The sequence below is a fragment of the Phyllobates terribilis genome, unplaced genomic scaffold (assembly GCF_046119375.1).
Source record: "Phyllobates terribilis strain yellow unplaced genomic scaffold, ASM4611937v1 Scaffold_3__8_contigs__length_932513732, whole genome shotgun sequence".
Lineage (NCBI taxonomy): Eukaryota > Metazoa > Chordata > Amphibia > Anura > Dendrobatidae > Phyllobates > Phyllobates terribilis.
This window is the reverse complement of record NW_027362763.1, coordinates 204,203,366-204,229,481: the sequence shown is the minus strand read 5'-3', so window position 1 is coordinate 204,229,481 and position 26,116 is coordinate 204,203,366. Positions and strand designations below refer to the sequence as shown.

General features: G+C 46.6%; 2 protein-coding genes across 2 annotated transcripts in view; one reads left to right on the top strand and one right to left on the bottom strand.

Moving 5' to 3' along the window:
- PPP1R7 (protein phosphatase 1 regulatory subunit 7) overlaps positions 1-3,431 on the bottom strand; it is a 51,264-nt gene extending 47,833 nt beyond the window's left edge. The window contains exons 1-2 of the mRNA XM_073674545.1: positions 3,275-3,431; positions 261-359 (exon numbers count right to left, since the gene is read on the bottom strand). Of these exons, the coding sequence (XP_073530646.1) occupies positions 261-359; positions 3,275-3,311 (136 nt within the window). The 5' untranslated portion in view covers positions 3,312-3,431. The remainder of the gene's footprint in view (positions 1-260; positions 360-3,274) is intronic.
- PASK (PAS domain containing serine/threonine kinase) overlaps positions 1-26,116 on the top strand; it is a 139,038-nt gene that overhangs the window by 26,000 nt on the left and 86,922 nt on the right. The gene's annotated exons all lie outside the window — the stretch shown is intronic.

Genomic DNA, 26,116 nt, shown 5'->3' with positions numbered 1-26,116 from the left:
ACGTACTATTACTGACCACGTCAGAAAGGGGGCTAAGCATTACAAATCCAGATCTCAACAAAAATTCATATGCAGACTTCACTATTCGGCCTTGGACTACTCATTTGTTTTTCAAAGTAAAACATACAAGACGGCGGCAATAGTGCGGCAACTGGCAGTCAAGGCAGCAAGAATCTGCCATCAGGTTCATGTTACCATAATCTGACAAACATGACAACTTGTAGAAACGGCAAAGACTCCGGAGTGAATGAGGCTGGTACCTGCAGGTTGTTCACCATTCTGCACGTCGCCATCTGGAAGCTCCCGCTTCTCCTTAATGTCATCATCTGTAGACTCCTCAGACTCTGTCCGTTTATCAACTGAGAAACAAAAGTTATTATTATGTAGCAGCGACGTACCAAGGTGGCATCATCATCACTCCGAGTATTAGGAAAGTGGTGAGAAAAGATCAGAAGAAGAAATGCAATCCAGGTATAGATCACACAGTGATCACACCAAAATCAATCCGGAGTGGCCTGTGTGGACCTTTATTGATCTGACAGAACTTCTATTGTAATGTATTGATCGTGATCCTAAAACCAACTCCATTATAAGCACAGGAGGACGAAAGATGTTGTGTCTAAATGTCCATGTATGCAGCCCCCATCTCACAGCAAGTGTCCAAATACTGATATGGGGGTGAGGTCACCAGTTTCCTTTTATCAGGTTCTTTAGGTTCTCTTCGGTTTCTTTTACTTAGATATTTTGGAGTTTAGTTACTTTGGGTCCTCATTTCTTATATAGTTATGGTCTGATAACCAGAATGAAATTAGATAGTTTGTAGGTTTTGTAGCTTGTTAAAGGGGTTTTCTCATGCGGTTTCCTCAGGAGGGCTCTGCCCCTCTGCCCAACGGCTTCCCATTTGCCAGGGGCAGTGCACTCCTGAAGAAGGACACATTGGTAGGTGGCATGGTAACACCGCTGATCAGAACAGAGAGAACACCCATGCTGCCAGCAGAGACAGGATTACCTCTGCAGCATGGGAAAAGTACAGGGAGACTGAAGCTGGAAGGACCAAGCAATGCAGGCAGCGAGTACAATGGATTGGACATTAAAATTATAAACAATTACTTATAGAGAGATTTTTCTGTCTGGCCACACTTGCGATCATTGAGACTATTTATAGATAATTAAACTTTACATCATTTTGTCTATGCCCTTCTTCCTAATTTGCCTCACAATTTGTGAGCCGTGATCTAAAACCTTGTATCAGGGAGGTATTGTCCTCTTGGGCTGGTGCTATGATGCATAGCCTTACCTAAATATGTTTTGTAGGTTTCATTGTTTAATAAAATGATGTTTCTATTTTTTCATGATAAATTGTCTGGATCCGTTTAGGACTCATTGGTGCTTTGTAGGTCACATACATCTATAGTAGTAAACTGGAGGCAAATAATTGGAAGTGGGGCTGCAGAGAGAAAGTGAAGTTATATTCCTCATCCGACAGCTCACTGCCAGTCATCAAGGTGGCGTCAAGGGATGTGAACATTCAGCAGTCACTACACACACAATGCGGCTGTCAATCAAGGAGCGGAGGACATGATTACATAGCACGCACTGTATAAAGATCACAAACTATTCACAGCCCCCGATGACTGGAAGTGAGAGACTGCAGGGAGAATATAACTTCATTTTCTCCCTTTAGCCACTGTTCCAATTAGACTGCTGCATATGAAGAGAACAGAATTTACTTGCAGACAGGTTTTTGGAGTTTTTTTGCTGCCTGGTTCTCTTTGAAGTTTATGGACACCTCTGAGGGAAACTTTATATTTAAATATTTAAAGGGGTTGGCCAGCATTGCTGCCTTTCTCATTGTGGCGTGAGCAGTGCCTATGATGATGCGCACAACTGTCCTATTCAGTTGAATACACAATAGGATTCCATTACAAAGTTTGTTAAAAACTTTGGAAGGCTTGTTCCTCAAAGCAATGCCAGATAGGTTGCAATGACAGCTAGGGGTTTCCTGAAGACCCCTGTGCCTGTCATAACGATGTTACCATTAAGATCAGTCTGTGGCTGGCGTACATAGGAGATCGGGATTTTCACTACAGTAGATACTGCATTACAGTATATAGGTTTATAGTTCCCTAAGGGCACTTAAAAAATGGTTTAAATAAATATATAAAAGTTTAGAATCAACCACCCACCCGCGTCATTGTAAAGCAGAAAAAACAACAAACAAAAAAAAACACACACACACAACACAGCTTTGTATCTACCCCAAATTGTTAACATAAACGTGAGCTCATCTCGCAAAAAAAACACAAGCCCTCATACAGCTCCATTGAATATAGAATATGAAAAAAAATCTTGGAATTTGGTGACAAACAACTTTATTTTTTCACCATTTAAATAATAAAAAAAGCAAGTTTGGTATGACCATATATAAACCCCAAAAAACAATTGCAGGAGTTTTATTACCAAGTTTACTGCACTTGGAATTTTTGCCCGATCTGAGACTAATCTGTATATACAGCAATATAAAGGTCTCACTCTAGGAAGAGCTGAAATTCCTACTGATACTAATGGATCAGAAAGAGGCACAGAAATCAGTGTCATAGTAATCAAGGCTAAGGGACACATGGCCGATTACCAAGCGTTTCTCCAATGGTCGGATCCTGACTGATAACAGCAGAGCTGTCAGGAGCTGGGACTCCACATGCTGAGTGACATCCACCCTGCAACACACAGCTATCAGCACCAACAATGGCTACTTCATCCTGCACTATAACCATGCACGCTCAATTGAAGGGGGTGTCCAGGTATCTGACATCAGATGATGAGAGGCTCCTCTTCGGCTGGGTGGTACAGTTGCCAAGGCAACCAGCTAACACCAAGTGAGGAGTGAGCACAGCTTGTATCTGGTACCTGTGGGTGTCAGGCGGTTGCCTCAGTGACATCACTACATGCTGGCTCATCAGGCGGGCAGTGCACCTGACACCCACAGCCATCAATCTCCATATATGTCTGGGGGTTGTCAGCCGTCACTGTGCTGTGATGCTGTAGGCAGGGACCTATCACTAATCCCACTACAGTTATCCTGAAAGGGCTGAAACCAGGATAATAACCACCATTCACCTGCACATCATACACGTCTCAGCTGGTCCTCCATCACTGGCAGCTCATACTGGAACGTGTAGTTCCACAGTAAACAGGTCCAGGCCTAAATACAAGGACTGTAATTCCTACACAGGTCATCTACACGGCCGCAGCGAACTCCCCGCCGTCATCCTACCTTCCATGTCCTGCACTTCTCCCAAGCCACTCGCCATTGTGCGTCTGTTCCTCTTAGTTCCCGGAAGTGCACGTCTCCACCAATCAGCGACAGTTACACAACCACGTGACTAGTGACAGAAGAGCTCCACAGCGCAGGCTCGGTGTTAATGTATCTCCTGAGAACCGCAGTGTTCAGTGTGAGTGTATTGGCGGGTCTGCACATAGGAGACAGCGGTTACTTCACACCTGTTACTAATAGGAAAGATGTCCTGCAGGAGGGCGTCAGGGGAGCGATGTGCTGCAGGAGAAGGGAGCATTAGGCACGAAGCGCTATCCTGCAGGATGGGGATGATTAGGCAAGGAGTGATGTGCTGCAGTAGGGGGGGGATTAGCTAGGGAGCGATGTGCTGCAGGAGGAGGAGGTTTAGGCAGGGGAGGGATGTACTGCAGGAGGGGATCAGAGGAGAGATGTGCTGCTGGAGGATTAGGCAGGGAGCGATGTGCCGCAGGGGAGGGGTGTGCTGCAGGAGGGGATCAGAGGAAAGATGTGCTGCATGAGGGGTTTAGGACTATACTCTAGTTCGGGGGTCTCAAACTCGGCTGGATACAGTACAGACCAAAAGTTTGGACACATCTCATTTAAAGATTTTTCTGTATTTTCATGACTATGAAAATTGTACATTCACACTGAAGGCATCAAAACTATGAATTATCACATGTGGAATTATATACTTAACAAAAAAGTGTGAAACAACTGAAAACATGTCTTATATTCTAGGTTCTTCAAAGTAGCCACCTTTTGCTTTGATGACTGCTTTGCACACTCTTGGCATTCTCTTGAGGAGTCACCGGAAATGGTTTTCACTTCACAGGTGTGCCCTGTCAGGTTTAATAAGTGGGATTTCTTGCCTTATAAATGGGGTTGGGACCATCAGTTGTGTTGTGCAGAAGTCTGGTGGATACACAGCTGTTAGTCCCACTGAATAGACTGTTAGAATTTGTATTATGGCAAGAAAAAAGCAGCTAAGTAAAGAAAAACGAGTGGCCATCATTACTTTAAGAAATGAAGGTCAGTCAGTCTGAAAAATTGGGCAAACTTTGAAAGTGTCCCCAAGTGTAGTTGCAAAAACCATCAAGCACTACAAAGAAACTGGCTCACATGAGGACCGCCCCAGGAAAGGAAGACCAAGAGTCACCTCTGCTTCTGAGGATAAGTTTATCTGAGTCACCAGCCTCAGAAATCGCAGGTTAACAGCAGCTCAGATTAGAGGCCAAGTCAATGCCACACAGAGTTCTAGCAGCAGACACATCTTTTCAACAACTGTTAAGAGGAGACTTTGTGCAGCAGGCCTTCATGGTAAAATAGCTGCTAGGAAACCACTGCTAAGGACAGGCAACAAGCAGAAGAGACTTGTTTGGGCTAAAGAACACAAGGAATGGACATTAGACCAGTGGAAATCTGTGCTTTGGTCTGATGAGTCCAAATTTGAGATCTTTGGTTGCAACCACCGTGTCTTTGTGCGACGCAGAAAAGGTGAACGGATGAACTCTACGTGCCTGGTTCCCACGGTGAAGCATGGAGGAGGAGGTGTGATGGTGAGGGGGTGCTTTGCTGGTGACACTGTTGGGGATTTATTCAAAATTGAAGGCATACTGAACCAGCATGGCTACCACAACATCTTGCAGCGGCATGCTATTCCATCCGGTTTGCGTTTAGTTGGACCGTCATTTATTTTTCAACAGGACAATGACCCCAAACACACCTCCAGGCTGTGTAAGGGCTATTTGACCAAGAAGGAGAGTGATGGGGTGCTACGCCAGATGACCTGGCCTCCACAGTCACCAGACCTGAACCCAATCCAGATGGTTTGGGGTGAGCTGGACCGCAGAGTGAAGGCAAAAGGGCCAACAAGTGCTAAGCATCTCTGGGAACTCCTTCAAGATTGTTGGAAGACCATTTCCGGTGACTACCTCTTGAAGCTCATCAAGAGAATGCCAAGAGTGTGCAAAGCAGTCATCAAAGCAAAAGGTGGCTACTTTGAAGAACCTAGAATATAAGACATATTTTCAGCTGTTTCACACTTTTTTGTTAAGTATATAATTCCACATGTGTTAATTCATAGTTTTGATGCCTTCAGTGTGAATGTACAATTTTCATAGTCATGAAAATGCAGAAAAATCTTTAAATGAGAAGGTGTGTCCAAACTTTTGGTCTGTACTGTATATGGGCTGCACATGGAAAAAAATTGAATTTGGGGGGCCGCATTCTTTGCAGGTCAAAGTGACATTTTTAGTGATACCATTTATTTTTGTATACTCCTCTTGAACATTTTTGCTGTGTTTATTTTATTTATAGTTTGGGTCGTTACGGATGTGGCGATACTAAACGTGCACTTTTTTGTGTTTAGCTTATATATAAAACAGCATTTTTAGTGGCAAAATATTTTTTCATGCTTTATTTATTTATTTATTTTTTTAATTTTTACAATTTTGTTTCCTCCAATTGGCCACATCCAGTAATATTGTTTTACAATTAGCACCATATAGTAATTCTGGCCAATATCTAGTAATGTCCCCAACCTGGTGGTCCCAATCTTGTAGTAATGTGCCCCATCCTGGTGGTCCCCATCTTGTAATAATGTGCCCCATTCTGGTGGTTCCCATCTTGTAATAATGTGCCCCATCCTGGTGGTCTCCATCTTGAAGCAATGTGCCCCATCCTGGTGGTCCCCATCTTGTAATAATGTGCCCCATCCTGGTGGTCCCCATCTTGAAGTAATGTGCCCCATCCTGGTGGTCCCAATCTTGTAATAATGTGCCCCAGCCTGGTGGTCCCCATCTTGCAGTAATGAGCCCCATCCTGGTCCCCGTCTTGCAGTAATGTGCCCATTCTGGTAGGTCCCCATCTTGCAGTAATGTGCCCCATCCTGGTGGTCCCCATCTTGCAGTAATGTGTCCCATCCTTGTCCTCGTCTTGGAGTAATGTGCCCCATCCTGGTGGTCCCCATCTTGTAGTAATATGCCCCATCCTGGTGGTCCCCATCTTCCAGTAATGTCACCCATCCTGGTGGTCCCTATCTTGTAGTAATGTGCCCTATCCTGGTGGTCCCCATCTTGCAGTAATGTGCCCCATCCTTGTCCTCGTCTTGGAGTAATGTGCCCCATCCTGGTGGTCCCCATCTTGTAGTAATATGCCCCATCCTGGTGGTCCCCATCTTGCAGTAATGTGCCCCATCCTGGTGGTCCCCATCTTGCAGTAATGTGCCCCATGTTATGTTCTGCTACCAAAGCTAAGGAAAGAGAGGAGATCTGTCCCTACTATGAGACTCAGCTGAATCCCTACGATGTAACAGGGAACCTGATCCTGCGATCAGACCTGCTAAAGTCCTAATCTAGTCTGTACGAAGACCTATAGATGTGGGGAGGGAATCCCTACAAGTACTAAGGACTGGGAGGAATATGGGACACCTCCTAACAGAAATAGTAGCAGACAGACGAACAAACAAAATAGATAGAACATAGAGGTCCGTAGACCAAGCAAACTAACAGAGTTAGATACAGAGCACAGGCTAGCTAGAAAGTAGATATACAATGAAGTCCAGCAAAGCCAGAAGGGCGGAGCAGGACTAAATAGGCCAACAAGGTCATGTGACCAGCAAAGGAAAAAAAACCTAACAGCAAGGTTCTAACAGTACCCCCCCTTCTAAGAGGATCCTCCGGATCCCCTAGGACCAGGCTTATCAGGAAATCTCCTGTGAAACGCTCTGATAAGTCTGGACGCGGAAACATCATCTGACCTCACCCAAGAGTTATCCTCGGGTCCGAAACCTTTCCAGGCCACAAGATACTGCAAACTACCTCTATACCGTCTAGAGTCAAGGATGCGAGAAATTTCATATTCCCCGTCCTCCACCACCGGAGGAACAGAGGCAGAGGCGTCACCATCCGACACAACAGCTTTTTTTAACAGAGAGACATGAAAGACCGGATTAATTCTCCAGGAGGTAGGAACCTCCAACCTAACAGCAGATTGGTTGACAACCTGAAGCACCTTAAAGGGCCCTACAAACTTGGGACCCAATTTCTTAGAAGGAATCCTCAACCGCAGATTCCTAGAGGACAACCAAACCATGTCACCAACAGCGAACAAAACCTCCTGTCGTTTCCTATCAAAGTAGTCTTTAGATTTTCTGTTGGCCTCCTGAAGATTACCACGCACATCCGTCCAAACTCTTTCCAAATCACCGGAAAAATTCTCCTCCTCAGGCACGGCAGATCCCAACTTGGAGAACGACCCAAACGACGGATGTCTCCCAGAACAACAAAAAAAAGGCGAACAACCAGCAGAAGAAGATGTATGATTGTTCAGAGCAAATTCGGCAAGTGGCAGAAACTCAGACCACCCCTCTTGATTGTCTGCCACAAAACAACGCAAGAACTGCTCAACATCCTGGTTTTTCCTTTCTGTCTGGCCATTAGATTCAGGATGATATCCGGACGAAAACGACAAATGAATTCCCAACCTGTCACAAAAGGCACGCCAAAAACGAGCCACGAACTGAGGACCCCTATCAGAAACAATGTCAGTAGGAACGCCATGAAATCTGACAATTTCCTTGACAAAGGCCTTAGCGAGAGTTTTAGCGCAGGGCAGTTTGACGAAGGGAACCAAGTGACACATCTTGCTAAAGCGGTCCACGACCACCCAGATGACAGTAAAACCCTCAGAGGGGGGAAGGTCAGTTATAAAGTCCATAGCCAAATGTGTCCAAGGAGCACTGGGGACCTCCAAAGGACAAAGCAACCCCGCAGCAGGAGTATGTGAGGACTTAGATCTAGCACATATAGTACATTGGCGCACCCACTTAATGACTTCCTTCTGCCATCGAGGCCACCAAAAACTGCGACCCACCAGTCTCTTGGTCTCAGAGATTCCGGGATGACCTGCCAACCGAGATTCGTGACACTCAACAAACAAATCTCTCCTAAAGGTCTCAGGCACAAACAACCTCCCATGAGGAGTGTTAGATGGGGCATTCTCCTGAGCTTTAAGAATCTCATCTTCCAAAACGGAGTCTAAAGCAGCTATCACAACACCTTCTTGTAAAATGTTTTCCTCTTTCTCAGCACCGACTATGGGAGAAAAACTGCGAGACAAGGCATCCGCCTTAACATTCTTAGTACCAGGGATGTAAGTAACGGAGAAATTAAACCGCGAGAAAAACAGTGCCCACCTAGCCTGACGGGCATTCAGGCGCTTGGCAGCATCAAGATATATCAGATTTTTATGATCCGTAAGAACCTGAACGGGAAATTCCGTACCTTCCAAGAAGTGGCGCCAGTGTTCAAATGCGAGTTTAATAGCCAATAATTCCCGATTACCAATATCGTAATTCAATTCAGTCTCCGAAAATTTTTTTGAAAAAAAGGCACAGGGATGTAATCCATCCCCGTTATCCTGAGACAATACTGCGCCAACTCCCACAGAGGAAGCATCAACCTCAACCAAAAACGGCCTAGTAACATCAGGCTGCATAAGGATGGGAGCAGAGGTGAACCTCTCCTTGAGATACACAAAAGCTTCAATGGCCTCAGAAGACCACTGAACCGCATCAGCACCTTTCCTGGTGAGATCAGTCAGAGGTTTGACAATACTAGAAAAATTTTTTATGAACTTTCTATAGTAATTGGCGAAACCCAAAAACCTCTGTATCGATTTCAAACCAATAGGCCTAGGCCATTCCTGCACAGCCTGAACCTTAACCGGATCCATCTCAAAACCTTTGCTGGAGATAATGTAGCCCAAAAAACTAATTCTCTGTACAGCGAACTCACATTTCTCCAGCTTAGCAAAAAGCGAATTGTCCATTAATAACTGTAATACCTCACGCACGCTCCGCCAATGAGACTCCAGATCTGGCGAATAAATCAAAATGTCATCCAAATACACAACCACATTTTTACCGATCAAAGGTCTAAGGATGTCATTAATCAGATTCTGAAAAAATGCAGGAGCATTAGTGAGACCAAAAGGCATAACCAGATTCTCAAAATGACCCACAGGAGTGTTAAAAGCAGTCTTCCATTCATCACCCTCCTTCATGCGCAACAGATTGTATGCCCCCTTAAGGTCAATTTTAGAGAACCACTTGGCCCCCAATAACTGGTTAAACAGATCAGGAATCAATGGCAGTGGGTAAGGATTGCGTACCGTAATTTTGTTAATCTCACGAAAATCCAGACAAGGACGTAAACCGCCGTCCTTTTTTTTTACAAAAAAAAATCCAACCGCCACAGGAGACTTAGAGGGCCTAATGTGACCGGCGGCCAAACTTGTCTGTATGTATTCCTCCAAAGCCTTCCTCTCAGGAATAGTAAGGTTAAATAAACGACTCTTAGGAAGAGTCGCTCCAGGGACAAATTCAATAGAACAATCATAGTCTCTATGGGGAGGCAAAACCTGCGATTCCTTCTCAGAAAAAACTCTCCAAAAATCCTGAATAGGAACAGGCAATTCTCCCCTATCCAAAGCTGCAATACGCCCGTTACAACACTTGTCATAACATTTATGGCTCCAGGATTTAATTTCACTGGTAGACCAATCCAGTACAGGATTGTGAAATTTTAACCAGGGCAAACCCAATATTACTGGAGAAGGCAAGTTATTCAAAACTACCAAATCCAATTTCTCATGGTGAACACCATTAATAGTGAGAGGAAATTCACTGACCTTGAGAGTAATATTCTTCAAAGGGGAGCCATCCACAGAAACCACAGCAATGGGGGATGACAAAGGTTCAGGTTTTAAATTGAGTTTTTCCACGAATCCCCCATCAATTACATTCAGTGTAGACCCGCAATCAACAAACACCCGAAATTCCATTAATTTTTCCTGAGCAATCGTGGAAGCAGCTAAAAATATACCCTTGGAATTTAAACAGGCAATACGGGCGTGACTGACCATTTTTTTTTCTTTCTTCATACGAAGCTCACAGCCTTTAATCAAATGACCAGATTTTCCGCAGTAGAAACACAAGCCTTGCGAAAAACGACGGTCTTTTTCTTGAGAGCGAGGTGCCACCGATCCAATCTCCATCGGTTCACCACTGTTAGTACACACATTATCATAACCAGAAACTGACATAGCAGAGGATTTGCTCTCATTAACCCTAGCACGCAGTCTTCTATCCACCCGTATAGCTAATTGCATAGCCTGTTGCAAATCTTCAGGTGTAGGATAAGCAATTAGCAGGTCTTTAACCCTTTCACTGAGCCCAGCAAGAAATAGACTTTTCAGAGCAGAATCGTTCCACCCTGTTTGAGTGGACCAACGACGAAAATGTGTACAATATTTTTCCACATTACCCGATCCTTGTTTTAGACGTCTCAACTCAGTCTCAGCTGATGCGACACGGTCAGGATCATCATATAATAGTCCCAAAGCAGAAAAAAAACTATCCACTGATCTGAAGCATGAATCACTAGGTTGCAAAGAAAAGGCCCACTCCTGAGGCTCTTTGCGCAAAAGTGACATTATGAACCCTACGCGCTGGGATTCATCCCCAGAGGACTTAGGTCTCAAACGAAAATACAATAAGCAAGCATTTTTAAATGAAAAAAATTCTCGGTGTTCACCAAAAAACAAATCCGGCAAACATACCTTAGGCTCCAAGAAATGTGCTCCAGGACAGTTACTCACGTGCTGACGGAGCTCGGCCACCTCCAGAGAGAGTCCCTGCAGGCGATGAGCCAAATCCTGAACCGACACCATGATGGAACAGAAAAATCTTTCCTTAGAGAATTTGCTGGCTGGACTTACTGTTATGTTCTGCTACCAAAGCTAAGGAAAGAGAGGAGATCTGTCCCTACTATGAGACTCAGCTGAATCCCTACGATGTAACAGGGAACCTGATCCTGCGATCAGACCTGCTAAAGTCCTAATCTAGTCTGTACGAAGACCTATAGATGTGGGGAGGGAATCCCTACAAGTACTAAGGACTGGGAGGAATATGGGACACCTCCTAACAGAAATAGTAGCAGACAGACGAACAAACAAAATAGATAGAACATAGAGGTCCGTAGACCAAGCAAACTAACAGAGTTAGATACAGAGCACAGGCTAGCTAGAAAGTAGATATACAATGAAGTCCAGCAAAGCCAGAAGGGCGGAGCAGGACTAAATAGGCCAACAAGGTCATGTGACCAGCAAAGGAAAAAAAACCTAACAGCAAGGTTCTAACACCCCATCCTAGTGGTCCCCATCTTGCAGTAATGTGCCCCAGCCTGGTGGCCCCCATCTTGCAGTAATGTGCCCCGTTCTGTTCCTCGTCTTGGTGTAATGTGCCCCATCCTGGTGGTCCCCATCTTGCAGTAATGTGCCCCATCCTGGTGTCCCCTATCTTGCAGTAATGTGCCCCATTCTGGTCCTCGTCTTGGAGTAATGTGCCCCATCTTGGTGGTCCCCATCTTGCAGTAATGTGCCCCATACTAGTGGTTGCCATCTTGTAGTAATGTGCCCCCATCCTGGTCCCCATCTTGAAGTAATATGCCCCATCCTTGTGGTTCCCATCTTGCAGTAATGTGCCCCATCCTGGACCTCGTCTTGGAGTAATGTGCCCATTCTGGTGGTCCCCATCTTGCAGTAATATGCTCCATCCTTGTGGTTCCCATCTTGCAGTAATGTGCCCCATCCTGGACCTCGTCTTGGAGTAATGTGCCCATTCTGGTGGTCCCCATCTTGCAGTAATGTGCCCCATCCTGGTGATCCCCATCTTGCAGTAATGTGCCCCATCCTAGTGGTCCCCATCTTGCAGTAATATGCCCCATCCTAGTCGTCCCCATCTTGCAGTAATGTGTCCCATCCTGGTGGTCCCCATCTTGTAGTAATGTGCCCCATCCTGGTGGTCCCCATCTTGCAGTAATGTGCCCCATCCTAGTCCTCGTCTTGGAGTAATGTGCCCATTCTGGTGATCCCCATCTTGCAGTTATGTGCCCCATCTTGCAGTAATGTTCCCCATCTTGCAGTAATGTTCCCCATCCTGGTGGTCCCCATCTTGCAGTAATGTGCCCCATCCTAGTGGTCCCCATCTTGCAGTAATGTGCCCCATCCTAGTGGTCCCCATCTTTCAGTAATGTGCCCCATCCTGGTGGTCCCCATCTTACAGTAATGTGCCCCATCCTGGTGGTTCCAATCTTGCAGTAATGTGCCCCATCCTAGTGATCCCCATCTTGCAGTAATGTGCCCCATCCTGGTGGTCCCAATCTTGCAGTAATGTGCCCCATCCTAGTGGTCCCAATCTTGCAGTAATGTGCCCCATCCTAGTGGTCCCCATCTTGCAGTAATGTGCCCCATCTTGCAGTAATGTGCCCCATCCTTGTGGTTCCCATCTTGCAGTAATGTGCCCCATCCTGGACCTCGTCTTGGAGTAATGTGCCCATTCTGGTCGTCCTCATCTTGCAGTAATATGCTCCATCCTTGTGGTTCCCATCTTGCAGTAATGTGCCCCATCCTGGACCTCGTTTGGAGTAATGTGCCCATTCTGGTGGTCCCCATCTTGCAGTAATGTGCCCCATCCTGGTGATCCCCATCTTGCAGTAATGTGCCCCATCCTAGTGGTCCCTATCTTGCAGTAATGTGCCCCATCCTAGTCGTCCCCATCTTGCAGTAATGTGTCCCATCCTGGTGGTCCCCATCTTGTAGTAATGTGCCCCATCCTGGTGGTCCCCATCTTGCAGTAATGTGCCCCATCCTGGTCCTCGTCTTGGAGTAATGTGTCCATTCTGGTGATCCCCATCTTGCAGTAATGTTCCCCATCTTGCAGTAATGTTCCCCATCCTGGTGGTCCCCATCTTGCAGTAATGTGCCCCATCCTAGTGGTCCCCATCTTGCAGTAATGTGCCCCATCCTAGTGGTCCCCATCTTGCAGTAATGTGCCCCATCCTGGTGGTCCCCATCTTGCAGTAATGTGCCCCATCCTGGTGGTCCCAATCTTGCAGTAATGTGCCCCATCCTAGTGGTCCCCATCTTGCAGTAATGTGCCCCATCTTGCAGTAATGTGCCCCATCCTGGTGGTCCCAATCTTGCAGTAATGTGCCCCATCCTAGTGGTCCCAATCTTGCAGTAATGTGCCCCATCCTAGTGGTCCCCATCTTGCAGTAATGTGCCCCATCTTGCAGTAATGTGCCCCATCCTAGTGGTCCCCATCTTGCAGTAATGTGCCCCTTCCTGGTCTTGGACTAATGTCCGCCATCCGGTAGTAATGCCCCATCCAGGTCCCCATCTTGTAGAATTGTCCCCTGCGCTGTTCTTCACTCACATAAAAGAGAAAAAAATAAAGATTCTTCTCACCTGTCCTCCGTTCCCTGAGCGTCCTTTGTGCACATGCAGCCCCCAAGAACCACAGACCCCTTGACGATCCCGACCTGGTCCAGGAGGAGCCACCGACAGCAGCGCTGCATTGCCGCGCAGAGACCGTCTCCCAGCACAGCATTTCCAATGCCAGCTGCCGGCCAATCAGAGGTCAGCAGCTGACATTTGCATGTCAATGCAGTGAGTATGAAGTCACTGCCATGCGCAGATATCAGCTGCTGGCCTCTGATTGGCCGGCGGCTGGCATTGGAAATGCTGTGCTGGGAGACGGTCTCTGCGCGGCAATGCAGCGCTACTGTCGGTGGCTCCTCCTGGACCAGGCCGGGATCGTCAAGGGGTCTGTGCCTGCGGACCGCATAAAGCAGCCTCAGGGGCACGTCTGCTCTAGTTGGTTTCCTATTCGTCTGTTGCTTATTCGGCAATTTATTTATTTTTTACAGGTTTAACAACAAAAATGAAAACTTACAATGATAACATACAATGCAGAGAGCTGCCCTGATGTGAATATGCTTAAAAGCACCTACAAAAGTTGTAAAACTGGCACAAGAATGGGCATAAAAGTGGGCACTGAAGGGCATTATTGAAAGGGTTAAATGACTTTGAGCCACTGATCTTACACTGCAGACACATAGATCAGGGTACGACACATCACATTCAGGTCACTCTAGCCTGCCCCAAATGGGTTCTGGGCATCAGAACGGACATCAAAGAGGGCAAACAGTCAATTTTGATTATTTGAATAAGTAACTTGTTTTTCAGGAGTTAAATAATGTTGGGCCACTGATGTCACGCCACCAGAGCATACATAGTGATGGTCCGCATCAAATTAAGGTCACTCCAGCCTGGCCCAAAAGGGTTCTGAACATCAAAACAGGCATCAAAGTGGGCAAATAGCCAATTTTCACAAATTTGAATAAGTAACTGGTGTTTTTCAGGGGTTAAATGACGTTGGACCACTGATCTCTCACCACCATTACATACATAGTGATGACCCGCATCAAATTCAGGTCACTCTTTCCTGGCCTAAAGGGGTTCTGGGCATCAGAATGGGCATCAAAGTTGGCAAATAGCCAATTGTCACAGATTTGAATAAGTTACTGGTGTTTTTCAGAGGATAAATGATGCTTGGCAACTGATCTAACATCTTCATTACATACATAGTGATGGCCTGCATCAAATTCAGGTCACTCTATCCTGGCCCAAATGGGTTCTGGGCATCAGACCGGTCATCAAAGTGGGCAAATAGCTAATTTTCACAGATTTTAATAAGTAACTGATGTTTTTTAGGGGTTAAATGACGTTGGGCCACTGATCTCACGCCACCATTACATACATAGTGATGGTCCACATAAAATTCTGGTCACTCTATCCTGGCCCAAATGGGTTCTGGGCATCAGAACGGTCATCAAAGTGGGCACATAGCCAATTTTCACAAATTTGAATAAGTAACTGGTGTTTTTCAGGGGTTAAATAACGTTTGGCCACTGATCTCACACCACCATTGCTTAAATAGTGATGGCCCGAATCAAATTAAGGTCACTGTATCCTGGCCCAAAGGAGTTCTGGGCATCAGAACGGGCATCAAAGTGGGCAAATAGCCAATTTTCACAGATTTGAATAAGCAACTGATGTTTTTCAGGGATTAAATGACATTGGGCTACTGATATCACGCTACCATTACATACATAATGATGGTCCACATCAAATTCAGGTCACTCTATCCAGGCCAAAAGGGGTTCTGGGCATCAGAACGGGCATCAAAATGGGCAAATAGCCAATTTTTACAGATTTGAATAAGTAACTTGTGTTTTTAATGGGTTAAATGACGTTGGGTCACTGATCTCACGCAACCATTACATATATAGTGATAACTCACATAAAATTCAGGTCACTCTATCCTAGCTGAAAGGGGTTCTGGGCATCTGTACGGGCATTCAAGTGGGAAAATATTCAAATCTGTGAAAACTGGCTAAGTAATTGGTGTTTTTCAGGGGTTAAATGACATTGGGCCACTGATGTCACGCCACCATTACATGTATAGTGATGGCCCAAATGGGTTTTTATCATCACAACGGGCATCAAAATGGGCAAATAGCCACTTTTCACAGGTTTGAATAAGTTACTGGTGTTTTTTAGGGGTTAAATGACTTTAGGCCACTGATCTCATGCCACCGTTACATACATAGTGATGGCTCGCATCAAATTCAGGTCACTCTATCCTGGCCCAAATGGGTTCTGGGCATCAGAACGAGCATCAAAGTGGGCAAATATTCAAATCTGTGAAAATTGGCTATTTGCCCACTTTAATGCCCATTCTGATGCCAAGAACCCATTTGGGCCAGGATATAGTGACCTGAAGTTGATGCAGGCCATCACGATGTATATATAACGGTGGCATGAGATCAGTGGCTCAACTTCATTTAACCCGTGAAAAACACCAGTTACCAGTGGCGTACATAGGAATCATGGGGCCCCATAGCAGAAGTTCTAATTGCCCCCCCTCACCCCCCAAAAAAAGTAAATAATTGTCGGGTCACAGAAGAGCAGATCTCACAACTTTCCAGCCTTTACATAGTAATTTTCCTCCTGCTGAAGTCCTAGATTCCTTTTTCATTGCCCCATAAAGTGTGATGCCAACAATGCCAACGAAAGTGTCCCCAAACACAGTATGATACCCCCATGGTGAATTCCTCCACATTCACAGTATAATGACACTATTGTACCCCACCTCAACTCCCAAGGCAAAGTATGGTGACCCCAACACAGTTTGATCCCCCAACTGTGACCCCCACACAGCCCTCCATGCAGTATAATGGGCCTACATACAATATAATGCCCCACACCACTCCACAGAGTATAATGCACTCGCCATGGTCCTCCACACAGTATAATGCACTCGCCATGATCCTCCATACAGTATAATGCACTCCCCATGGTCCTCCACTTAGTATAATGCACTCACCATGGTCCTCCACTCAGTATAATGCACTCGCTATGGTCCTCCACACAGTATAATGCACTCGCCATGGTCCTCCACTCAGTATAAGACACTCACCATGGTCCTCCACTCAGTATAATGCACTCACCATACACTGTGTGCAGAATTATAAGGCAAATGAGTATTTTGATCACGTCCTACTCCAAGCTGCATAGGCTTGAGAGCCAACTACCAATTAAGTAAATCTGGTGATGTGCATCTCTGTAATGAGGAGGGGTGTTGACTAATGACATCAACACCCTATATAAGGTGTGCTTACATATTAGGCAACTTCCTTTCCTTTGTCAAAATGGGTCAGAAGAGAAATTTGATGGGCTCTGAAAAGTCCAAAATTGTGAGATGTCTTGCAGAGGGATGCAGCAGTCTTGAAATTTCCAAACTATTGAAGCGTGTTCACCGAACAATCAAGCTTTTCATGGCAAATAGCCAACAGGGTCGCACGAAGCGTGTTGGCCAAAAAAGGCACAAAATAACTGCCCATGAATTGAGGAAAATCAAGCGTGAAGCTGCCAAGATGCCATTCGCCACCAGTTTTGCCATATTTCAGAGCTGCGACGTTACTGGAGTATCAAAAAGCACAAGGTGTGCGATACTCAGGGACATGGCCAAGGTAAGGAAGGCTGAAAAACGACCACCTTTGAACAAGAAACATAAGATAAAACGTCAAGAATGAGCCAAGAAATATCTTAAGACTGATTTTTCAAAGGTTTTATGGACTGATGAAATGAGCGTGACTCTTGATGGGCCAGATGGATAGGCCAGAGGCTGGATCAGTAAAGGGCAGAGAGCTCCACTCCAACTCAGATGCCAGCAAGGTGGAGGTGGGGTACTGGTATGAGCTGGTATCATCAAAGATGAACTTGTGGGACCTTTTCGGGTTGAGGATGGAGTGAAGCTCAACTCCCAGACCTACTGCCAGTTTCTGGAAGACAACTTCTTCAAGCAGCGGTACAGGAAAAAGTCAGTATCGTTCAAGAAAAACATGATTTTCATGCAGGACAATGCTCCATCACATGCATCCAACTACTCCATAGCGTGGCTGGCCAGTAAAGGTTTAAAAGAAGAAAAAATAATGACATGGCCCCCTTGTTCACCTGATCTGAACCCCATAGAGAACCTGTGGTCCATCATAAAATGTGAGATCTACAGGGAGGGAAAACAGTACACCTCTCGGAACAGTGTCTGGGAGGCTGTGGTGGCTGCTGCACGCAATGTTCATCGGAAACAGATCAAGCAACTGAGAGAATCTATGGATGGAAGGCTGTTGAGTGTTATCATAAAGAAAGGTGGCTATATTGATCACTAATTTTTTTGGTTTTAGTTTTTGCATGTCAGAAATGTTTATTTCTAAATGTTGTGCACTGATATTGGTTTACCTGGTGAAAATAAACAAGTGAGATGGGATTATATTTGGTTTTTATTAAGTTGCCTAATAATTCTGCACAGTAATAGTTACCTGCACAAACAGATATCCTCCTAAGATAGCCAAATCTAAAAAAAAAAAACACTCAAACTTCCAAAAATATTACGCTTGGATATTTATGAGTCTTTTGGGTTGATTGAGAACATAGTTGTTGATCAATAATAAAAATAATCATCTAAAATACAACTTGCCTAATAACTCTGAACATAGTGTAGTCCTCCACTCAGTATAATGCACTCCCCATGGTCCTCCACACAGGATAATGCACTCGCCTTGGTCCTCCACACAGTATAAGACACTCGCCATGGTCCTCCACACAGTATAAGACACTCGCCATGGTCCTCAACTCACTATAAGACACTCGCCATGGTCCCCCACATAGTATAATGCACTCACCATGGTCCTCCACACAGTATAATGCACTCGCCATGGTCCTCCACACAGTATAATGAACTCCCCATGGTCCTCCACGCAGTATAATGCTCTCCCCATGGTCCTGTGCAGTATACTGCACTCGCCATGGTCCTCCACGCAGTATAATGCACTCGTCATGGTCCTCCGCACGGTATAAGACACTCGCCATGGTCCTCCACACGGTATAAGACACTCGTCATGGTCCTCCACACGGTATAAGACACTCGTCATGGTCCTCAACACAGTATAAGACACTCGCCATGGTCCCCCATACAGTATAATGCACTCGCCATGGTCCTCCATACAGTATAATGCACTCGCCATGGTCCTCCACGCAGTATGATGCACTCGCCATGGTCGTCTACGCAGTATAATGCTCTCTCCATGGTCCTGTATGCAGTATAATGCATTTGCCATGGTCCTCCACACAGTATAATGAACTCCCCATGGTCCTCCACACAGTATAATGCTCTCCCCATGGTCCTCCATGCAGTATAATGCACTCCCAATGGTCCTCAACACAGTATAATGCACCCCATGGCCCTGTACGCAGTATAATGCCGCCCCCCATAGGGTAAAATGCAGCTTCCCCCCACCAGAAGGTAAAATGCAGCCCCCAGTCCTCCATTTTTATCAGTACTCACTGATTTATAAATAAATACATACTTACCACTCCTCGTTCCCCGCTGCTTCAGTCTCTGCAGCGCGTCTCTGTCATCACCTCAGCAGCTGCACTGTCTGACAGAGCGTGGAGCGTCATCACGCCGCTGCGTCAGACGCAGAGGAGGAATGATGGGAAAAGGAGAGTCACATGACGCTCCCTCCTCCATCATTGCTATCAACCAGGGCCGACTCCAGATTTTTGTGGGCCCTGGGCGAAAGAGTCTTAGTGGGCCCTTTAATACATACCAACATTCATGATGCACAGATACGGCGGAGAAATATAGGTATAGTACACAGGGCCCAGGCTGTCCCCTCATCCTTCATATATGCAAACATGCACACACACACAGTACGCAGACACGTACACACACACATTACACAGACACGCACACACACAGTACGCAGACACGCACACACACAGTATGCAGACATGCACACAGACACAGTACTCAGACATGCACACACACAGTATGCAGACACGCACACACACAGTATGCAGACACGCACACACACAGTACGCAGTCATGCACACAGACATAGTATGCAGACACGCACACACACACAGTACGCAGACACACACACACACAGTACGCTGACACACACCCACAGTATGCAGACATGCACACACACAGTATGCAGACACGCACACACACAGTACGCAGTCATGCACACAGACACAGTACGCAGACACGCACACACACAGTACGCAGACACGCACACACACAGTACGCAGACATGGACACACACACAGTACGCAGACATGGACACACACACAGTACGCAGACATGCACACACAGTACGCAGACATGCACACACACAGTACGCAGACATGCACACACACAGTACGCAGACATGCACACACAGTATGCAGACATGCGCACACACACAGTACGCAGACACGCGCGCGTGTGCACACACAGTACGCAGACACCCACATACACAGTACACAGACATGCACACACACACACAGTATGCAGACATGCACACACACAATACACAGACACGCGCACACACACAGTACGCAGACATGCGTACCCTTCCCTATATCTCTCTGCTCCTACTATATACTAATGGTACGTGACCCAACTTTTCCATCCTGATTTCCATGCAGCCTTCCCTATATCTCTCTGCTCCTACTATATACTAATGGTACGTGACCCAACTTTTCCATCCTGATTTCCATGCAGCCTTCCCTATATCTCTCTGCTCCTACTATATACTAATGGTACGTGACCCAAGTTACACTACCCACCCCCCACTTTCATTTATGACCTTGTTTACTGAACCTTTGAGTATCCTACATCTGGTTCAGCCTTAATCAGCTGATCAAGATGAGCACAGACCACTCCCCTCTGGTTCACAGCTGAATGCATTTTGTAGGCCATATATTGAGAACTAGGAGTCTGTGTCAGACTGAAGTCTGTGTCCCTCAGCTTAAGTGTCCATGAGCTGAAGTGTCTGAAATTTGAATTGAACCTGAAGTGAACTGAAGGTACCTGGATACTAAGTCACAGTAAACAATGTTTGTTTTTGTTTTCACTCTCACCCCCTTAATCCTTCACTTCTTTCAACCACCCCTAATCCCTACACCTGGAAAGGAACTCTTCATCTCTCCCTCCATTCTCCCCACCCATCTCACCTCTTCCTCAGAGCTATTCCACAACATACAATCCTTTGTCTCCAAACACAGACAGCCACCTCATGCCCTCTCCTGCTCCCACCTAATAACGCTTTCTCTGCTCCTCCTTACTGCCGGCGACATCTCTCCAAATCCTGGCTCTCCTCACCACATCCCTACATTCACTTATCCTCCTACCCCCGATCTATCCCAAACTCTCGTAACCCTTCTAACCTTACACCCATCCGCCCAGCCCCCGCTTCCCCAGTTCCACTAACAGGAGCTCTATGGAACGCTCGCTCTGTCTGCAATAAACTTTCCTACATTCACGATCTCTTCATCACTAACAAGCTTTCCTTCCTCGGAATCACTGAAACCTTGCTCACCCCCTCCGACACAACCTCTCCTGCTGCACTTTCGTATGGCGGATTCCACCTCTCCCATACCCCCCGCCCCAATGGCAAGCACGGTGGAGGAATAGGTTTCCTCCTCTCAGAAAACTGCTCCTTCACCCAGATCCCACTGCCGCCCGCAATTACTCTCCCGTCTTTTGAAGTGCACTGTGTGCGCATCTACTCCCCCTCCAACCTCCAACTGGCTGTCATCTACCGCCCCCCAGGATCAGCCACCACTTTCTTTGACCACTTCACCACCTGGCTACTTCATTTCCTCTCTGTTGACATCCCCACTATCCTCATGGGCGACTTTAACATCCCCATTGATACTTCCCTCTCAGCTGCCTCTAAGCTTCTATCCCTCACTTCCTCCTTTGGTCTTACCCAGTGGTCTTCCACACCCACCCACAAAGACGGCCACACGCTGGACCTCATCTTCACCCGCCTCTGTTCCCTATCTAACCTCTCTAACTCACCTCTCCCTCTCTCTGACCACAACCTACTCACATTCTCTTCTCTCTCCTCCCCGGGGCAACAATCCCCACTCCACAAACTTGAATACCCTCGTAGAAATCTCAAACACCTTGACCTACACTCTCTCTCTGAATCCCTCCTCCCTCTTACAGACATTAGTTCCTTACATGATGCAGATGCTGCTGCCACTTTATACAACACCACAACAGCTGCAGCTCTCGATTCGGTCGCCCCCCTCATGTATACCAAGACTCGCACAATCAACAGACAACCCAGGCACACCAGCCTAACTAAAGAACTGCGACGGGCCTCCAGGGCTGCTGAACGTAGATGGAAAAGGTCCCACTCCCATGAGCACTTCATCGCATTCAAACAGTCCCTCACTACCTTCAAGTCCACACTCACTGCAGCAAAACAAACATACTTCACATCTCTCATATCCTCCCTGTCCCACAACCCCAAACAACTATTCAACACCTTCAATTCTCTCCTCCGTCCCCCAGTGCCTCCTCCCTCTCCTCTTATTTCAGCCGAAGACTTTGCCTCATTCTTCAAGCAGAAGATTGACACCATCAGACAAAGCTTTTGCCTAAAGCCCCCACAGCCCCTCCCCACACCTACTCAACCCTCCTCCTCCAAAACTACATTCTCCACCATTTCTGAAGATCAACTTTCCTCCTTACTCTCCAAATCACACCTCACCACCTGTAAACTTGACCCAATCCCGTCCCACCTCATCCCAAACCTTACCACTATCTTCATCCCAGCCCTAGCCCACCTCTTCAACCTGTCACTAACAACTGGTGTCTTCCCCTCATGTTTCAAACATGCCTCAATCACACCCATCCTCAAAAAGCCCTCCCTTGACCCATCCTCTGTGTCTAGCTATCGCCCCATATCACTTCTCCCCTATGCCTCAAAACTACTGGAACAACATGTCCATTCTGAACTGTCCTCCCACCTCTCCTCCTGCTCCCTCTTTGACCGCCTACAATCTGGTTCACCATTCTACTGAAACTGCACTGACTAAAGTCACAAACGACCTACTAACCGCCAAATCTAAGCGACACTACTCTGTCCTCCTCCTCCTAGACCTGTCATCTGCCTTTGACACAGTGGACCATTCCCTCTTACTACAGACTCTCTCATCTCTCGGCATCACAGACTTGGCCCTATCCTGGATCTCCTCATACCTAACAGACCGGACATTCAGTGTCTCCCACTCACACACCACCTCTTCATCTCGCCCCCTATCTGTCGGTGTCCCCCAAGGTTCAGTTCTAGGAACCCTGCTCTTGTCCATCTACACCTTAGGCCTGGGACAGCTCATAGAGTCTCATGGCTTTCATTATCACCTCTATGCTGATGACACACAGATCTACCTCTCTGGACCCGATATCACCTCCGTATTAACCAAAATACCACAATGTCTGTCTGCTATTTCATCCTTCTTCTCTGCTAGATTTCTAAAACTTAACATGGACAAAACAGAATTCATCATCTTTCCGCCATCTCATTCAACCCTCCCAACTGACCTATCCATCATAGTCAATGGCTGCCCACTCTCCCCAGTCCCTCAAGCTCGCTGCCTCGGGGTAACCCTGGACTCGGAACTCTCCTTCAAACCACATATCCAAGCCCTTTCCACTTCCTGCCGACTCCAACTTAAAAAAATCTCCCGGATCCGCACATTCCTAAACCATGAATCTGCAAAAACACTAGTGCACGCCCTCATCATCTCCCGCCTTGACTACTGCAACCTCCTGCTCTGTGGCCTCCCCTCTAACACTCTCGCACCCCTCCAATCTATCATAAACTCTGCTGCTCGACTAATCAACCTGTCCCCCCGCTATTCCCCGGCCTCTCCTCTCTGTCAATCTCTTCACTGGCTCCCCATTGCTCAGAGACTCCAGTTCAAAACCCTAACCATGACATACAAAGCCATTCACAACCTGTCTCCTCCATATATCTCCGACCTAGTCTCCCGTTACATACCTGCACGCAACCTCCGATCCTCACAAGATCTCCTGCTCTACTCCCCTCTTATCTCCTCCTCCCACAACCGTATACAAGATTTCTCCCGTGCTTCCTCCCTACTCTGGAACTCTACCCCAACGTATCAGACTCTCGCCTACCGTGGAAACCTTCAAAAGGAACCTGAAGACCCACCTCTTCCGACAAGCCTACAACCTGCAGTAACCACCGCTCCACCATACCGCTGCACGACCAGCTCTACCCTCACCTACTGTAGCCTCACCCATCCCTCGTAGATTGTGAGCCCTCGCGGGCAGGGTCCTCGCTCCGCCTGTACCAGTCGCTGTCACATTGTGTTCAAGATTATTGAAATTGTTCTTGTATTATACCCCCTTTTTCACATGTAAAGCGCCATGGAATAAATGGCGCTATAATAATAATAATAATAATGCGTACACAGACACGCGCATACACAGTACGCAGACATGCGCACACACAGTACGCAGATATGCACACACACAGTATGCAAACATGCACACACACAGCACGCAGACATGCACACACAGCACGCAGACATGCACACACACAGCACGCAGACATGCACACACAGTATGCAGACATGCACACACACACAGTACGCAGACATGCACACACAGTACGCAGACATGCACACACATGGTACGCAGACATGCACGCACTTGGTACGCAGACATGCACGCACTTGGTACGCAGACATGCACGCACACAGTAAGGAGACATGCACGCACACAGTAAGGAGACATGCACGCACACTGTAAGGAGACATGCACACACATGGTAAGCAGACATGCACGCACACGGTAAGCAGACATGCACATGGTACACAGATATGCACATACACAAACAGATACACAGATAAGTACACATACAGACATAAGTACATATTTGAACACATTCTTAAAAACACATAAAACAGACATAAATATATATATATACACAGTCATACATACTGACATACACACAACACACATTAGAAATATATTTAATATGGGGATTGGGGAATCTGGCGACAAGCCTCACTCACCTGCCCCTTGGCCTATGTCCAGTCCAGCTGTGCAGGGCCGCCAGCTTGTCTGATGGCCATCACAGGCCCTGGACCATCAGAGGGGCCCACTCGTCGTTGGGGCCCACACCGCTTCCCCAGCATCTCCGCAGGGAGGACCTCCGGTGGTGTTTGATTGCCGTCACTTCATCAGGGCCCCCCTCCTGCTCCACCGGCGCTGCTTAATTGACGGCACTTCATCAGGGCCCCCCTCGGGGCCTCCCTTCGTCAGGACCCCTCTCGGGTCCTCCCTTCATCAGCGCCCCCCTCGGGGCCTGCCTTCATCAGGGCCTCCCTTCATCAGGACCCCTTCTTCATCGGGGCCCCCCTCCTGCACCCCCCGCTCCGCTGCTTGATTGCCGGCACTGTTTCCAGGCATGGCAGTGCGCTGTGCGGCTGTGTCTGCTAGTAATGACGGCAGGGGCGACACAAGCACAATTAAAGGCGCAGTGTCGCCCCGGCCGTGTGCTATGGGGCCTCCCCAGCTGACGGGCCCCATAGCAGTCGTGTGGCCTGCCGCCATTGGCGGTACGCCACTGCCAGTTGCTTATTCAAATCTGTGAAAAGTGGTTATTTGTCCATTTTGATGTCCTTTCTGATGCCCATAACCTCTTTGGGCCAGGATAGAATGACCTGAATTTGATGCGGGCCATCACTATCTGTGTATTGGTGGTGTGAGATCAGTGGCCCAACGTCATTTAACCCGTTAAAAACAGCAGAAACTTATTCAAATCTGTCAAAATTGGCTATTTGCCCACTTTGATGCCCGTTCTGATGCCCAGAACCCCTTTGGGCCAGGAATGACCTGAATTTGATGCGGGCCATCACTATGTACAGGTGCATCTCACTAAATTAGAATATCATCAAAAAGTTAATTTATTTCAGTTCTTCAGTTCAAAAAGTGAAAGTCATATATTATATAGAGTCATTACAGAGTGATCTATTTCACGCGTTTATTTCTGTTAATCCCTTTACAACCCAAGGTGGTTTGCACGTTAATGACCAGGCCAATTTTTACAATTCTGACCACTGTCACTTTATGAGGTAACTACTCTGGAACGCTTCAACAGATCCCCCTGATTCTAAGATTGTTTTTTCGTGACATATTGTACTTCATGATTGTGGTAAAATTTCTTCGATATCACTTGCGTTTATTTGTGAAAAAAATGGAAATTTGGCAAAAAATGTGAAAATTTTGCAATTTCAAAATTTTAGTTTTTATGCCCTTAAATCGGAGAGATATGTCACACAAAAAAGTTAATAAATAACATTTCCCACATGTCTACTTTACATCAGCACAATTTTGGAACCAAATTTTTTTTTTATTACGGAGCTATAAGGGTTAAAAGTTGATCAGCGATTTCTCATTTTTCCAACAAATTGTACAAAACCATTTTTTTTAGGGACCATATCGCATTTGAAGTCACTTTGAGGGGTCTTTATGACAGAAAA